The sequence below is a fragment of the Miniopterus natalensis genome, chromosome 2, assembly GCF_054644295.1.
Source record: "Miniopterus natalensis isolate mMinNat1 chromosome 2, mMinNat1.hap1, whole genome shotgun sequence".
NCBI classification, from domain to species: Eukaryota; Metazoa; Chordata; class Mammalia; order Chiroptera; family Miniopteridae; genus Miniopterus; species Miniopterus natalensis.
Window position 1 is genome coordinate 24,898,734 of NC_142082.1, and position 18,559 is coordinate 24,917,292.

Sequence of the window (18,559 nt, forward strand, 5' to 3'; positions counted from 1 at the left end):
CCAATCCCCATCAATGCCCCAAGTCAGGCGAGACAGATACCATTTCTCTTGGGCAGCCCTCTGGTGAGCCAGAATGCCACACACACACTCTATTCCTCTTTCTCCCTCCCAAGAGAGAAGCATTCGGTTATACACCTTCTCCCAGTCTTTGTTCTTTACCCATTTCAATACAGCTGTCCTTGGGTTTTTGCTCACCAGAAGTACTGCAAATTCTTAGCTGCATTCTAGCATTCTCATAGAGGTATTTTGATCTGTATATCATTGTTAAATTGGTGTTTCTGTGGGGGAACACAAATTTAACTTCCTATTCTTCCATGTTGCTAATATCACTCTTAGGAAAAGATTTTAAAATCTACTTGGACTATGATATAGTTTTGGCACCCTTTTCTTTTTACTCTGCTTATTATCATAAACATTTTTAAATTAAAAAATTTATAGAAGCATATTTTTTGGTCAATCTGGTATCTGGTGACTATGAAGTAGTAAGTCATATGGTTTCATTTTTGTTTCCTCTTTTTTTAATAGGGTTTATGAAAGCATTCACTTTAATTACTTACAATATTTTCCATTGAATAAACGTACAATAATTTTATCTTTTTCCCATTTTTAAACATTCCCACTTTTAGTTTTTCATAGTTTAAATAATTTTATATATGTGTGTGTGTGTGTGTATTTGTGCATGTATCTGTTTATTTCCTGAAGGTAGAGTACTGGTAGTGCCATGGATCACAGGGAAAGGATAGGGAATGTTTAAAATTATAGGAATACCTCGGAGATGTTACCAGTTGGTTCCACACCACTGCAAAGAGCAAATATTGTGATAAAGCAAATCACACAAACTTTTTGATTTCCCAAATCATATAAATGTTATTTTTACACTATACTACCGTCTATTAAGTGTAAAATGGCATTATGTCTAAAAAAGTTAATATATACACCTTTAAAAAATACTTTATTGCTAAAAAATGCTGACCATCATCTGAGCCTTTGGTGAGTTGTAATCTTTTTGCTGGTGGTGGATTTTGCCCAGATAACACCAAAGATCACTGATTGCAGGTCACCGTAACTAATACAATAATAATGAAAAAGTCTGAAATATTGTGAGAATTACCAACATGCGACACAGACAAGCAGTGAGCAAATGCTGTTGGAAAATGGCACCAAAAGACTTGCTGTATGCAGGTTGCCACAAACCTTCAATTTGTGAAAACACAATATCCTGGAAGCGCAGTAAAGTGAAGCACAATAAAACGAGAAGTGCCTGTATCAAGACATATTTATAAATTACTTCTGGAAAGGTTGAACAAGGTCTTTCATTCCCAGTAGCAGTTTATGACAGTATCTGTCTCACCACAACCTATCCTCACCACACTAATTACTAATATTTGGATAGAAAAGAAAAAGGTCTCATTCATTTTTGAGCTTTTTGTTTTCCATGCACACACACATGCCCTGGCACACTTTACACATTTCTGTATTGCCTTTCCACACTTGTATTTCTGGGAGTCCTTCCCTTAGAGGTGACATCTGTAATACTGAATCAGATAGCATCCGCAACTCGGACCACTGAGATAATAAACTGCTTTGGAATGGAAGTATACCTATTGGGGGAAATATATTTGATTCCATTTTTAAACATTAATTCCCTGTAAATAAAACTGAAGGAATTATTTTTTTTAATTCAGCAGTTCTTAGGAGTGCACCCAGATCAACATTTTAAAGGACCTTGACTGCACTATATTATATCCTATATCAACATTTTGCATATTACCAGAGCAGCTTTGTAAGGAGCACTTTTATAATTCTCTTTTGTTCTCTTTCCCTATTGGAACTTTTTTCAGATGTTTAAACTGGGAAGGACCATATCTAACACAAACCCTTTTTTAAAAATTCCTTTTGGAGTAGATTAGGTAAGGAATATGAGACAATGGGATGCTTCACCTCGGACCAGAGCTCTCTTTGTGGGTAAATAACCTTTGCAGAGAAAGATATGGAGTTAGGTGAAACCCAAAGATTACCAAAACAAAAACAACAAAAAAACCTGTGGCATCCTACTAAAATGCACACATTATTTTGAGGGACAAAACAATTGAGAAATGTAGATGGTTGTTGATATTAGGAGATATCCATGCTTTTGGGTGACCAGACATCCTATATGGTCTTTATTTCCCTGTGGAATCAACACAGCTTCTAATGTATAAGTCAGCTACGCTGGCCTCCTCCAAAGCAGCTTGTGTGTGTACATGCTGGGGCCACATTAGTCCTTTCAGCTAGCTTTGTCTCTGCAGGGAACAACCCTTTGAAATTAAATTTCACATATCACAGCTGTTTCCCCAGCATAAATCCTATTCTTCTGCCTTACTTTTTCATTTTCTCTAAAATCTCCATGAGGGGTATGGCTGTCCTTGGCAAAGCCATTTCATTGAATACCTATCCACAGGAGTTCCACCCACTCCATCCCAGGGTGAGCCTGGGAAGAGAGAAAAACACTCTTGCACTCAACGTTTGACAGAAGTGATGCAAAGAGAGATGCTGTTTCTGAGTCACCGGTGAACTTTTCCTGTCGCATTGTCCTCTCTCTCAGGAAGAAAACTGAATTGAGCTGGACTCATCCAGATAGAGAGGAGAACGAACTAAATATGGACAAAAGAATGTAAACTTTGAAGCTTCAACATCAGTTTGGATTAGAGCTCCAAAATTAGATTGCATCTCCCTAGTTATGGTACCTCTGGAGTGTGGCACATGTGGATTTGGGGAGAGTTGGGTGAAATTCTTTTATAAAGTGAAACATAGGATGCAAAGGAAATGATACATTTGTGTAGGAGAGTGCGAAGGAGAGCTGTGGCCACATCAGGTTGAGATGTCCTTTGAATCAATTAAGAATGCAGGCTTTGCTGCAGAGTACCCATCTACCGAGGATGAAAGGGGGAGCCATGTTTTCTCTCCAGCCGCCTCTACTGTTGTTGTTAATGCCTGTTAAAAGTAAAGAAAAAGGAGAGGTTGAAAAAAATGTGACAAGTGCTTGAAATCTCATCATAGTAACCAACCAATATCTGTTCCCAGAAACTTCACACAAATTCTAGAGACTAGCTCATCGGTCAGTGAAAGCTTAATCATAGCAGGCCGGGGTTTTGCATGGATATATCTACTCTGATTTTTTTTTAATTTATCTTTACGTTGAAAGTATTACAGATGTCCTCTTTTTTCCCCATTGACCCCTTCTACCCCACACTTCCCCCCGCCCCAGGCCATCGCCACACTACTGTCTGTGTCCATGGGTCATGCATATAAGTTCAGTTTCCTCTTGATTTGTAAAATTTAAAAAGCAAGAAGGCAACACAAATATGAAGATGTATACATCTGACAAGCCAAGCACTTGTGAAGTTATCAGGGTGCTGTCTGCTGCTAAACAGACTTTGCTTCAGAGGGACCTTTGAGATCCTGAGCCGCTCGCCAGGCACAGCGGCCGTAGGTATTCAGACTTCGCCTTCGAATTACCTCTGAGTTTTAGAGCGTGTGGGAGGCTCAGGACTGCTGCAGGTTGTATCCTACGAAGGGCTTCTGATGCCCCATTGCTGGCTGCTCCTTAACCGTGCTGGAGTCCTAATCTGTCAGCTCACGATGGCAGATGCTACACACAAAGTAAGTTATATGATGTAATACATGCTGTGTTGCAAGGTGATTCAGGGAATATGGGTTGGAGTTCACATCCTCCCATAACCAGTTAGAGGTCATCACATGTCAAGTACTGTGCTGAATGCTGGGCCTTCAAAGATGACTAAGACCCACCTGCCCACGTAGAGCTCACAAAACAGGAGGAGAAACAGGTAAATTGAACGTGCATCACACAGTGAGATAAATTAACGGAGGAATGAAAAGGTCTTAGAGAATGGCGCTCCCTAATCATGCTTGCTAAGGTGAGAGAGCCCTTCCTGAGGGATGAAGACATCTTGAGCTGAGCAGGGGTTCGCCAGACAGGCAAGGTGATCAAAAGCAGTTAGCCAGACGGGGGAAATGGCAGATTTGAGAGACTATGGCATGTTCAAAGAACGGCAAGGCAGCGTTTCAGGTTTGGGTTATAGGATGAATGGGGGATAGCAAGTGGTAGAAGCAGGATGAAAATTAGGTTTCAAGTAACTAGTCTATCATGGACATAACTAGTATATCATGGACACTAAGGAGATGGTGTCACAGTGCCATAAACTGTCCCCTTTACAAAGGAGCAGTTTTCTCCCCGAAGGAGTTTCAGACTCTTCTAAGTGTGAGTTGTGTGCTGCTCCCACCCACACCCAGGTACCCAAAGGATCAGACAGCATCGTCCTCTGCTGGGCAGCCCCTAGGCATGGCCCACTGCCCTGCCCTCTAGCTCTCAGTGCCAACATTACCACTCCTGGAATTCAAGTATAGCTGAGAAAAAGTAGTCGTCACCTTCTCTCCTTCCCCCTTTAGCTGATTCTCTCTTATTTGGGTTGGGGTAATAAGAAAAAACCCACTTTTCCTCTAGCCCAAGACTAACTCAGTTCAGTTTGGCAAAGGCGTTAGCACACTATGGGCAGGGGCTGTACCAGCTGTGGGAATACAGAGATAACAGGATCTAGCACCTGTTTGAAGGCCTCGCTAGAACACTGAAGTTCTGCCATGATTCCAGCCTTTCTTGACTCCCAGATGGACACTTAAAAGTGACCCAAAGCAGCCACTCTCAGTTGAACTTTGACTAACAAACAACTGTTCTGATGGAGGGCCATAATAGGAAGCAAATCAGTGATGAATGCCTGTGTTTGATTAAGACTCATACACACTGGAGGTCTGATTGTGAGCAGGATACAGGCCCTAAAGGAGCTTGCTCCATCTAAAGAGATCAACAGATAAAAAGCACGTCAGTGCAATTTAACATGTGCTACAAAGAGGGCGATGTGCTGTGGAAACACACCTGGAAGGACACGTCACTGAGCCTCAGGAAAAGCAGGGAAGATCGTGGAAGAATTCATGGAGAAAATGAAATTTAAACCTACACTGAAAGGACAAATAGAAGCTAGTCATAGAGAGGATTCAGGCAGGGAGACATCATGTAGGTGCCTGTATGGGCGGAATTTCGGCACATTCAGGGAGGGGCCCGTTCAGTGGGGTGAAGAGGTCCTGGGGAGATCATGAAAAGCCCTGAAAGCCATGGTTAGAAGTTGAGATTTTATCTTGGAGCAATATGGAGCTACCAACATGTTTTTAATGGGGTGGGACATGATCAGATTTATATTTTAGAAAGATTGGCCTGGCTATAGTATGGACCAGAGGCAGATTCCATCAGAGACAGAGACCAGATAGCTTGAACTACTTTTCAGAAGGCTTCACTTGTAGTTTCCACTTGGATCTTCCCTCCACTCCTCCTTTTCCGCTGCCCCCCTTTGTGTGACTTTTGCAAATAACAGATCCCCAGGGTCTGCCTCATTTCTACTGAATCTCTTTTCTTCCCTGTTATTGATTTCTCTCTCAAGTGAAACAGGTCCTTTTCTTTCTTCCTTTTCCCTGGATGGTTTCTGACATTATCCAAGCTCTTGTTTTGCTTCTGCAGGTTACACGCACTCCTCATGACCACCTCATTTCTCCTTCTGGCCCCCTTGCTTGTGTTACTTAGTCATGTTTACTTTGACTTTCAAGCAAACAGTAAATCCACAGAGTATCGCAATAGTGAGGTCAGGACCATGTACAAAAAGGTCATATTAGGAGCTATGGGGGAAATAACATGGTATTAAACCCTTAACAAGTTGGGTTTACAGTGTACATGAGGAGGCCAGTCTTAGGCAATGAATGGTTAGTGGCATGATTTAAACCAAATGTGTTGGTGAGGACTGGAAAAAACATAGGGCGAATGGAATAAAGCCGTGTGAATAACTGATTCCAGTTTCCAGAACTCTCTTAGGCAGAGCACAATAGGGCATTTATGATAGAGTGGTTTTGTCTGTCTTCCAGCTAAAAATGCACTCCTAGACTTATTTGGTTCTAGTACCTGCCATCCCTGAGCCCAGACTCATGCCTAGGAAATGTTTACCCTATTGATAAGTAGTAGTGTTGGTATATTAAGTGTTTGTGGCAGAGAAGTCTAATATTAACATTTTAATATTATAACACAGTTCACATGTGCTTTAAAATTTTGAGATTGCTATGAATTGATAATAAAATGATTAAATTCCTCTTGGTCCTGATGGTTCATCGGTGTTGACACTAGATATTAACTTCATATCTATTTATCACCTGAGAGTGAGTCATCTGCCCAAGTGCATAGTCGAGTCTGCTGTCACTTGGCTTTGAAAGCTCTGTCGGTGTCTGCCCTGGGCTTCGCGTCTGACCCCACTGGTCTCTGCCTTTTTCTTGAAACAGTTTTATTGTAAACTTTATGATGGTATTCTTGTTACAGGTCTGGTTATAACAAAACTGAACTATGTTACCTTAAAGTAAATGGTCAGGGGATTGATGGAATGGCCGAGAGTAATGGGTGGGGTGGCAGGTTAGTCGTGCCAGTGAATTACTTGATTGTTGTATTATCCTGCAGACCCAGTTCTTGAGAATCTTCTAATGTCTTTTATCTCTAGAGTCTAGAAAACAACTATTCAGACCTGAATTCATTTGCCTTTTCTGTGTCTTTCGACAGTAAAAAATCAATTTGTTATCTAAAAATTCAGTTTGCTGTCACAATTCTGGGAACTCTGTCCATTCAAAATTGTGTCTTCATTTCTTGGATTACTTGGCAGAAAGATTTGTTCCAACTGCCTATAAAGTTGTTTGTTAAGTCTGATTGGGAAGAGAGGGTTTTGTTTTGTTTTGTTTTGTTTTGTTGTTTTGTTTTTGCAGTGTTGATGTGAGCTGGGCAAGGCAGAGGAAGATACTGGAGATTCAAGGCCCCCAGACTGGGAGGATGGCGGCCAGTCTGGGGCCGCTGTGCCAAATGCCATAGTGCCAGGAGCCGGCTGATCACTGGCCTGGGCCCCGATAGAAAACAGCTTTCCTACACGCTCGGGGCCTGTTTATTTCCTTTGTGAAACTGCCAGCCCCGTGCCCTTTCGCACTTTGGAAAGGCCATATGGACCCTCGTTCTCTGCAACAGCGGAAAATGCCTGAGACAAAGTTAACTAGGCCTGGAAGCCGTGTTCTCTTAGGACATTAATGATGACAGCCACGTTTCCGTTAGTCATAAAGTAGGCAAGTGACCCAATCCAGCCTGTGACTGTTATGTAAAGGATATTTAGACATAATCATAGTTATAAAAACTATACATATATAAGAAGACATTGCAGCTGGAGACACACCTCATCTCTGGGTGTAAGACATACGGGCTCTGCTCTGCAGGTTTCTCTTTAAAACCACAATTCCAGTTTGAAGGGCTGCCCAGCAAACTGGTTTATTCCTAAAGAATTGTTTGTCCCCACATGAGGGGATGATGCTGTGTTTTGTGGCTTCTTCCGAGTTACTCAGATATGACATGGGTCCAGAGACCAAGCCTCTCTTCCTGCTTGCTGCTCAGGTCCCTCGGCAGCGCTTTGCTTTCCCTCTGTGGCTCCCTTCCTCCCTCCCTTTCAATAAATCTCACACCCACACCAGTCATGGCAAAGCTGTAGAGGGAAACATGAATTAGAATGAATTTGGTCTCACAGGGCCCTGAACTGGGGTGGGGGGCTGATGGACAGGCACATCAACACGGTGACATTGACAGGTGCAGCCTGTAACAGAATGTGGGGGGATCCTGCAGCCGAGGGGAGGGCAGGGAGCAGCCTGTCCCCAGCAGCACTGGTCGCTGTGTCAGTTAGGAGTATGGGAGGGTGCTGAGGTTTGTTTTCTGTTTAAAAACTTTACGACTTCACTTTCTTCAAATACTGAGTCAGGAATCCTATCATCTTTCTGAAGGGCTGCTGATCACTATCTGCTCGAACTGTCTCCCGGTCAGCTGTGTAGTCATTAAAAAGATAAATCACAACTCCCTGCTTCACTCACCAGATTTATCCTGGAAAGGTCCTGAGCCACTCTGAGGCCGGGGCGTCCCCGAGAAGGCAGGCCAAGTCCTTCAGGTCCCCTGTGCCTGCAGGAGTCCTCCCGTGCCCCGCGTCAGAGCTGCGTGGACGGCGGCACCCTGCACGTGTTAATCCAACAAATAATTTAATATTTTTAATCCTTTGCTAGTACAGTAATATAGGACATGTTTTTCTGACTCTAAAATTGCTTACGTAACGTGAGAAAAGTAAATGAAATGACCCTTCAGGTTTAAAATTCTGTAAATAAATTATTTTCAAATATGTGATTAGTTAAGTGATGGGCATAACACGCCTTCATTTACCCCTCGCTTTCAGATTTGCGGAAATAGAGCGCTTTCTGTGAAAGAAAAATAAACCTGAATGATTTTTTGAAAGCTATCTCACCAATAATACTTTTAAAAAAATGTTTTTAAAATATCAAATTATGAAAATGCGTTTAATGCCTTTTTAAAAATCAGGAATTAATAGCCTAAGATCATTTATTTTATTGACATTTTTATAGGTGGCCTCAGCTTTCAAGCAAGAAAGTGTTCTCAACTCTCCTGTCTTTATTTCTCACTGCAAATCAAGACCATTTCTACTTTGTTCCAAAGTGTTTTAATTAGGTATAGCAATTTAATGAAGTAAATAATACTTTGAAAACTAGACTTAGAGCATGTTCCTAATTGGTGTTGACAAATTTCTATTGAGACTTGGTCACTTTCCAAATTGGACTTGATGTTCACCAAAGAGTACACATTTCAGACTGATGCCAATGATTTGTGCCTGTGTAGATGGTTTTTTGTGTTGATGAGTTAGATTCAGTTTCATAAGAGGTTTCATTAACAAGCCTTTTAGGGAGAGAAGCCTTTCATTTCATGCTTTAAACGAATTTAAAATAAATAGCATTGTGAAATCACACTCATGGCACTTGTTAGGTTGGTGGATTGGTCCAATGAATCACACTAGATTAAAAGATGTAGATTGGAGGTGAACACAGGAGAGTGGCATGCTTTCAGGTATCGTTTTCGCCATTTATTTGCTTGAGAGAATGGGTGGTAGTTAGATGTCATGGAGCATTTTCTTTTCTTATAGAAAATGTCTTGATTGTTTTTATTTTGCTCTCTGTGTCACATTTAGTTTCCACAGCCAAGAGTCTTAGCTTTGAAATGGTTTGATTACAATAATTTATCCCTATTTCTTCCTTCCCAATTTTATCAATTTAACACTATCTTCTACTTAAATAGTGAAAAATAAAAATGTAAGAATGAACTCTGTAGGGTAAAGTCATTTCTTTTTATGCAGTTGTCAGCCCTAATGTTTCCAATCTACCCTGGGTTTTGCTCATTTTTTTATGGATTTGGAGTTTCATTTTCATGTGGAAATTCAGAATTCCAACATATTTTATTTGGGGTTTTTTTTGGGGGGGGGGTTGCCTTTTTAAAAAAATGATAAGATGATATTACAATCAACTAGAAAAGCAGAAGCTTGTTAAACTTAAAAATCTTAGCCTTTGGCTTCCTTCTAAATGAATAGATCTTGCCTTCCGTTTCTGTCCTGTGTGATATTTTCCTTCCAATGTAAGGCAAGCTGGCAGTGTATCTCAGAGTATAGGAAACTGCCTTATTAAAAGCAATGGTGTCGTTCTTCCAAATTGACAAGGTAGTTAGCTTTTACTTAGGGCTATAATAAATGTTGCATTTTAAAACTTCGCACTATTAGAGAAGTCGGAGAATATCACCTTTTAAGCTTGGTTTTAAATGAAAATGTCAGCAGAGAGAATGTGCTCCGAGTGCGAAGGTCTAGGTCATCCAGGGTTAATAGCTACCATCGATCTTGTGTGTCTTACCTGTAGCAGTTTGTTAGACCTCACGGTCTACGTGGGAGTTTAGTAACAGTAGTTGCAGTCATCCCGGGGGAACTTACAGAATGAGAAGGGATGAAGGGCAGTGTTAGAACTAACATCTGAAGGACAGGCTAAAGCAGAGATAGCAAAGTCATGGTCAGGAGGTAGGAGGTAGGAGAGAACCCAGGAGAGTATTGTAACAAGAAGCCAAGGAAGAACTTCAAGAATATTGTTGACTCGCTTGGGTGCTATGAGAACTGAAGAAAGCCTATTGAGTTTTGCAGTTAGGAGGACACTGTAATCTTCTCGCTAGAGCCGTTTCAAAGAAGCGTAGACATGGACTCCAGGTCTCAGTGGGTTAGAGAGTAAACTGGAAATTAGTGTATAAAGACGGTTCACGTGGACTGCTAACTCCTCACGTATGAAGGCAGAGAGAGAGGTGGCACTGGAGGAGAAAGCAGTTTTCAGGAGGGACTGGTATCTTACAAAGAGAGAACCTGGGTTTATTTACAGGCTATAGGGAAGGAGCCAGTAGGTGGAGAATGATAGAGGGAAGGCGGGGTGGGCGGGGAGAAATTACCCAAAGAATTTATATGCATAAATGCACAGCTCGTGGACACAGACAGTAGCGTGGTGGAGGCCTGGGGTGGGGAGTGGGTTCTGGGTGGAAGGGGTCAATGGGGGAAAAGGGACATCTGTAATATATTTAACAATAAAAAATACATTTGTAAGAAATATAGCCCTGGCCAGGTGGTTTGGGGCATATACGGGGGGGGGGGCAACCAATCAGTGTTTTTCTCTCCCCCTTTCACTCTCCCCCTCTTCCTCTCTCTCTTTCTCTCTAAAAATCAATAAAAACAGCCCCGCCGGGCGTGGCTCAGCGGTTGAGCGTCGACCTAGGATCCAGGCGATCAGGGTTCGATTCCTGGTCAGGGCACATGCCCGGGTTGTGGGCTCGATCAATGACTCTCTCATCATTGATGTTTCCATCTCTCTTTCTCCCTCTCCTTTCCTCTCTCTGAAGTCAATAAAGATATATTTTAAAAAATAATAATAATAAAATAAAATAAAAATCAATAAAAACATATCCTCAAGTGAGAATTAAATATATATATATATATATATACACACCCACACATATATATGTGGTGTCCCAAAAAATGTATACATACTTTAACGGCTGAGTTTTATTACATTTTAAAAATGAAATGTATTTTAATAAACACTGCCTTTATAATTATTCAAAGTGTGTATACATTTTGGGGGGACACCGTATATATAGGAGAAATATAATAACCAGTGAAATAAAGTCCTAGGAAAGGTTGATGGGGTTCGATCTGAGAGCACAGGATTAGCTTTGATCAAGATTTCTCTGTTTTAGGAGGAAAAAAAGATAAGTGTGGTCACAAAATACAGATTTTTATAGGTTATATAAGCAGAAAGTTTAACATTTACATGATTGACCTTATGAAATACGAGGTCAAGCTATATGCTACTAAGAAATTTTTATTAGAAATTACTCCACCTAGCATTTGAGTGCTTAATATATGCTGTGAAACATTGAGTTTAAAAAAACAGTATGTCACTTAATTTCATCCTATAACTCTGTGAGGAAGCTGTACCATCACTACTTAATCCAAGAAAGCAAGGCTTAATGAGCTTAACCTGTCTAAGGTCACGGGAACATTAAGTATTTTATCGAAACCAGTCATCATGTGAACCTAGCTAGTTCTTACTCCAGGCACCGATGTTCTTAACCACAGTTGTGGTGAGTTAGGGACGTTGAGAAAAATGGTGAGCATTTGGTAGAAGAGAACAGAGAGATTATTATAGACAGGTAAAGGAACTGTAGGTTGGCACTGGGTGCAACCATAGCGGGAGACCATAAATCTGTGTTGGCACATGTCTGCACAACTGGGTTATTCTTAGCAGCAGTTAGCAGCCTAAGTGAGTGATTATATAAGGGAGAATTGGGGTGGAAATTTTTTAGTTCCAGACTGGGTGAATGAGAATATTAAGGCATAGCCTAGCAAAAATTCCTGAACTCTAAGGATAAAAAGAAACCCCTATGGGACCCCTATACAGAAAATATAAGAAAAGACTGGCTTTAGACGTTTGTAAAACTGGAAGGTAGAAGACAGTAGAACAGCATCTACAGACCAATGAGTGGAAAGGGAATGCAACCAGGAGTTCTATACCCAGCTCTATACATGTCGAAGAAAATGAAAGGTGTTTGAAAATAAGAACTCGAGTATATATCACCCACCTGAGAAAAATACTTGAAAGAAGAGAAAATAACAGAGGGATGAGAAAAGGGGACCACAGGATGGAGAAAAGATAGAAAGTAGGGAAGCAATGAAACATGGTCACAGTTAGATCTAATGTGTAATGTAAGTGCAAAATAAGGATTCTGCTAGTAGAAAATACATAATACAAGATAATTTTAATAAGACTGCAGAGTAAAACACACTAAACTATTTCAGCAAAGTTTAGAATTAATGGGAAGGGGCAGGAAGGAATCGAAACCATTTTTAAAAGTTTTATCTTGTTGATGTAGAAAGGCAGTAGAGAAATAGAGCATTTGGGTCGGGGAAAGAACCTTTTAAGTTTCCATCTTGTGTAACTAAACCAGATAAAGAACATTTTAAAATAATAAATAGCACATAGCTATAAGGAAGGTAACTGTCATAAACCTAAATACACAAACAACATAGCAACTAAAATGTAAGACAAAATTATTAGAAATACAAGGGAAACTTCAAATATGATAAAGTGGAAGAGAGAGATTAATATACTCGTCTCAATAGGATGAAGTGGAGGAAAAATAATGTAATGGAGGAATCGAATCAGTAAACTTAAATATAAATATATACTCATCCCTCAAAGAATAAACTTAATTGGAAGTTTGTGGAACATTAACAAAGTCAAAGATGTAGTTGGAAAACCCTAACAAATGGACCTTCTTAACAAATTTTGAGGAAATAAAATTGGTTTTATATACCACATTCTCTGGTCACAAGCCAATAAAATTAAAAATATGTAACGATAAAACGTTAGGTGCTATAAATTTGAGAAACACATTCTTTGGCATGACTAAGATCAAAGAAGAAATCAAAAGCTAAAACTGCAAACCCTCTGGAGAATAATAACATACTCTTCATTTTCAAACTATGTGTAACCTGCACCCAGAGCAGAAAAAGTACAGCCTTAAGTTTTCTTAATGAAAGAAGTATGAAAATCAAAAGAACTAAGTAATCCTCTTAAATTCAAACAAGAAAAATTAACCAAAAGAAGCTGATGAGAAGGAATTCAGATAAAAGCCCAAATCACGGACCTCGCACATCAGAAATGGTGCCTACAAATTTCTAGGCTGATCGCTGTGCAAACTCAAGTGTCCGGTGTGTTGGAGACCCGTGTGTCTGGAAATGGAAGTAGCCTAGCAATTCGGTGCAGGTGACTGTGACCCTGGCCGTTTATCCCCGCTCAGATCCCTGTCTGGAACCAAGTGGGTCAGGAGAGTGGGCGGCCTGCTCCGCAGGGTTGTGACAGGTGACCCTGGGCTGCAGGGGATGTCGCAGGCCGGCTGCCTCGGCAGGCGCTCCGGCTCCGAAACAGCTCCCCCTGGGAGATTTGCGAGTCTTCGGAATGCTAAGTCACTAATCAACATCTCATTTAGAAAAGAGGAGCCCCCAAAACATAAGTAGATTGCAGCTTTATGCATTAAAGGTAGTTCTGGAGGAACAGATATGTGTAAATATATTGTATCTTATTTGAAGATTTCCTTTTGTCTCCTTTATTCATCACACCTCTGGAGGAATGGTTGTTGTCAGGAGCAGCTGTGTATCTCCGAGGCTTAATAAAACAGACTCGTTGCAATCTTAAAGGAAATGTCATCCTTTAGTATTTATAAATGTGGGCAACCTTTATGTTGCCGTTGGTACTTACTGTGTGTTTCAGACGGTCCTACCTTTGTCTCGGCACCGTCGCTGACGCCGATCATTAGGGATGAACAGCTGCTGTTTATTTCTGACTCGGTTTGAAAGGATGGCAATAGCACATCCGGATTATTGCTTCATTTGTGGAGGGGGTGGGGCAGAGGAGGAGGTGCGGGAGAGTCTAATTGTATTTTTTGAAAATTTATAAAACTATTCTGTGGTGATAGGCAATGTCTTCTTTAGGCCTTTACTATTAATTAGAAAGTGAGGTGCACACATATGTGGTGTGTGTATGTGTCTGTTTGTGTATATGCACATGTGTGTGCTTTTTACGGAAGTGCAGGTTTAGCATCATATCTGATAAAATACAGGAAGGGGGAAGAAAGGACTTTAAACACTAGAAAACATCTCATAACAGCTTGTAATATTTACTATATTTACATTGGGTTTGAGGTTTTTTTATTCTGATGGACCCAGGAAAATTACTAGATAGAACAATAATAATAATAATAATAACCACCACCCAGGAAAACTTCTAGATAGAATAAAATCAACAACAACAACAACAATAATAATTATAATAATAGTAGAATCAAATTTGTTTTAAATTCTTATTATTCTACTGGTTGGGTTTTTAAAGTTATATTTGGAGGGAAGCCACATAAAATAACCTTTATAAATTCTATAAATTGTGTATATAGATCATGCCCAAAGATAAAACTGCATCTATACACGACACTTCCTTTTTATGTAATTTTACCCATTTTTCAAATTTATGATAATACAGCTAAGCTTTCTCCTGATTATTAAATTGATTTTCCTCTTGTCTTTCAGGGAACAGCTAGAGAAATCATTTCGTTTCACTGCTCATTTTTCTTTTACTATTAGCCTCAAAAGAAAATTGCCAGGAAATGTAGTCTTTAGAGCAAAGAAAACAGTGGCCTGGTTTTCCGTTCTGTTGATGGGTATCTGCGAGCTTTTGTATTTGTCCATTTATTCCTGAAACCACATCACCCTACTCATGTGTACCTAGCTTCGCTTCAAATCACTACAGAACGTCTGTGATAGATATGTTATCTTTGGCCTCCTTTAGCTGTTTCCCTGAATTATGATATTTCAGCTTTTTACAAAGTGCCCCTTACATAAAGTGTATTTTCTCATTCCGGGCACACTTTTCAAACAACAGCATGTCTTACGACATTTACGAAGAAGCAAAGGGTTGTCTTTACTCGCCATTCATTTCACTTTTTTCACACACCACCATGAATGTTCTAAAACTTTTCCTTGTATTTTTACATTTTATAAAGATGGGAAATCTGAGCATGATCTCTTTGTTTCTTTTGTATCCACCTCCAGGATGAATATAAGCCAGAAAAGTCTCTGTCTGAGGAGGACTTGAAAAATGCAGTGAGTGTGCACCACGCACTGGCGTCCAAGGCCACAGACTATGAGAAGAAGCCGAACGTGCTGAAGCTGAAAACCGCCGACTGGAGGGTCTTGCTCTTTCAAGCCCAGTATGTTTCGTTGGTTTGGTGTCTTCTTGTTTCTTAGTTTGCATAGCACCGCTTTATACCAAGAAAGAGAATCAGGGTTTGCAGGGAAAGTGTTTTGAGTTGGAGTCAAAGTCATTGGTTACACTGCAGAGACAGCTAGCTGCCTAAGAAAACTAGAGTAAGAGGTAGAAACCCCGGGTTCCAATTTTTTGTTTGCTGCAAAGTAGCCCTGTGACTTTTAGCCTGTTACCATCTCTAGAACTCCAGATCCTCATGAGTAAAACACAAGGGTTTTAGTAGGCAAGGCCTATTGCACCTTGAGTAAGAGAAACTTGGGTTCCAGTTACCATTTCCTGGCTCTTTGTCCTAGCATGTCATTTAGCCTCTTGGAACCTCAGCTTGTCACTGGTGTGGATAATATGGTGTGTCTCATAGGGCTCTTGTGAGACTCGAATGAGGTACAGTATGTAAAGTACCTCACCCAGTGCCTGGCACATGGAAACTGTTGAATAATGAGTGTAGATTTCCATTCACTCTCTTTCTCTCTCCTCTCCTGAGCTCCAATCCTTGATTAAACTAGAAGAAAAAGAGAAAATCATATTGTGGACCAGGAACTAGGATGGATTCGCCAGCTTAATAAGGGCTCCACGCTGGCTTTTGGATTAGAAGTGGCACATTCCACATGGAGGATCCTGGATTTGCGAAGAGAAAAACTGGAGTTTCAGAACCACGCCTCTAGAACAGGAATTTTAATGGGAGCACACATAGCATCGGTGTTCGTGGCAGATGTTAGTGATCAGCCTGAGCTCGACTTCAGAATCACTCTCAGCACGACACGGCCAGTGGGCCACATTTGGCACCGCAGTTGAAATTTGGCGTCCAGATAGTAAACACAAGTATCTGCGTGCTTGTTGAGCAAATCCGTGTGAGACCCAAAACAAGAAACAGCAAGCACAGGTGCTCTAGTGATCCGTGGATGTTGAACTTGCAAGGGTCTAAGATTGCCCACATCCGGTGAGGAGGAACCTGGAAGGAAATCCAAGTGACACAGGATTTTGGTAGTGTGGGGGGAAGACAGCTTTAACACCACAAAGGGAACCATAGCCAGACATACAATTACAGCTACTAGTAGTAAAAGTCCTTCAAATTATTCTACTCCCCAACATTATTTTATTTTAAATCTAAAATATAGGATATAATAACTAAGGAGATCCAATTACTTCCGATAGGATTGATGCTGAAATCAGTCAATTGAAATAACAGAGCCGGCAAAATCAGGTCAGAGGGCACAGTGCGATGAGGTGACACTCGTGTGGCCTCGGGTTAGTGAGGCTTCCCGCCGAGTAATTGGCACAGGAAATCATTGTAGCTTCTTCTGTTTATCGATTAGACACATGATGGATCATCTGTCCTGCATCACGGCGATTCCCACCACTCATTTATGAATTCCCAAATATTTGTTAACTGCTGCCAGTTGTAGACTTTGCAAATATGTGACATATATAAGTTAACATAAGATAATGGCGTCAGATGATTTCCACATCCTCTGGGATAGATTTTTTTAACGTCATATATATGTATTATATGCACCATTTAACTTCACAATTAATTTGTGCAATTCAGTGATTTTTTAGCAAATTTACAGAATTGTGCGACCATCACCACAGTTCAGTTTGGGAATGCTTCCATCACCCCAAAGAGATCCACCGGGTGCCCATTTTTTGGTCACTCACTATTTTCACCCCTAACCCGACATCACTGATCTCCTTTCTGTCTCTATAGTCCCGCCTCTTCTGGATGTTTCCTATCAATGGAATCATACAGTATGTGGCCTTTTGTGACTGGCTTCTTCCACTTAGCATTAAGTTTTGGGGGTTTGCCCACCTTGTGGCGTGTGTCAGCACCCATTCCTTTGTTGCTGAGTAGTGTCGACTGCATGGATATACACACCACATTTTTTTAATGATTTACTAGTTGACGGACATTTGGATTGCTTTTTCTTAGACTCTTACAAAGAATGCCGTTGTGAGTGTTCACGTACAAATCTTTCTGTGCCTCTGTGTGTTTATTTCTCTTGGGTGTGTACCTGGGAGTCGAATTGCTGGGTTGTAAGATAACTTACAGATACCTTTTTAATAAACCATAGAAACTGCTTTCCAAACTGGCTGTACCCATTTACATCCCCTCCACCCATGTAGCCCTCAGTTGGATTTTAAAATCAAATATGTGATTGGAAGAGATGAGTTAGTTTTTTAATTAATTTTTTTACCTAGCCGAGTATCAAGCAGAAAGCAGGGTTAAACAAATATTCATTATCAAGTGATTTCGCTCTTTTCCCCTCTGTCCTTAAGGGATGAGCAGAGCCTTACACTACGATGACCTTAGGTTCCAGAACCCTTTGTTACCATGGAGATTACTGTTGAAAATGTTCATCTCCAATGAAGTTTTGTCAGGGATTAGTTGTACCAAGAAGAATAAATGATTTTGTATGTGCCATTTTAAGTGAGCAATGAGAATGGGCATGGTGTGATGCACTTAGATATAGAAATACCCTACGGAAGTATATCTGTTTCTCCTAGGAGTCCAGAGGAAATGCAAGGGTGGATAAACAAAATCAACTGCGTTGCAGCTGTGTTTTCTGCACCACCATTTCCAGCAGCCATTGGGTCTCAGAAGAAGTTCAGTCGCCCGCTTCTGCCTGCCACTACAACAAAACTGTCTCAGGTACGTGCTTCGACCTTGGAAACATTTGTATCTGAATATTGCTCCATATTTGGGGGGCAGGGGTGAGACCTTGCCCTGGAAGGGCATACTGTTTAAATGGGTCAAAATGAAGTATACTGGGTTTTACACTTCACTTAGGAAGCTGATACAACTGAGTCGAGGACACATACTTGGAATTAGTTTCTAAAATTTATATTAGTTTACCACTCAATCAGTCATACAAGCCTGGTCTTTTTGGTTTGGTTTGTACTTACAGCTCATATTTTTCAACGAACTAGCTAATGTTGGACATCCTGGCGTGGAAACCAGCTTTTTTAATACATTCTCTCCGTTGTTTGAATTGAGGTTTCCCCATATCCCAGGCTGGTTTTGAATGCTAAGTATTATAACAATATTCCCAGGGATTCCCTGTTCCCTAAGTGCGCTGTGTGGGTTTGCCCAGCTAACCAGGACAAAGTGCTAGAACTCTGTTCCGGATGTCCTCCCGTAGCTTCTCTCCCTTTTCAGACTGACCTCTCTAATGATCGTACGTTACCGCGTCCCTCTCCTACTCAAAACTCTGCG

The 18,559-nt window shown here is 40.8% G+C and overlaps 1 protein-coding gene across 2 annotated transcripts in view; it reads left to right on the forward strand.

Moving 5' to 3' along the window:
• PSD3 (pleckstrin and Sec7 domain containing 3) overlaps window positions 1-18,559 on the forward strand; it is a 338,824-nt gene that overhangs the window by 285,465 nt on the left and 34,800 nt on the right. For both annotated transcript variants that reach the window (XM_087814210.1, XM_087814211.1), the window contains 2 exons: window positions 15,135-15,292; window positions 17,851-17,995. In XM_087814210.1, coding sequence (XP_087670336.1) covers window positions 15,135-15,292; window positions 17,851-17,995 — 303 coding nt within the window. The remainder of the gene's footprint in view (window positions 1-15,134; window positions 15,293-17,850; window positions 17,996-18,559) is intronic.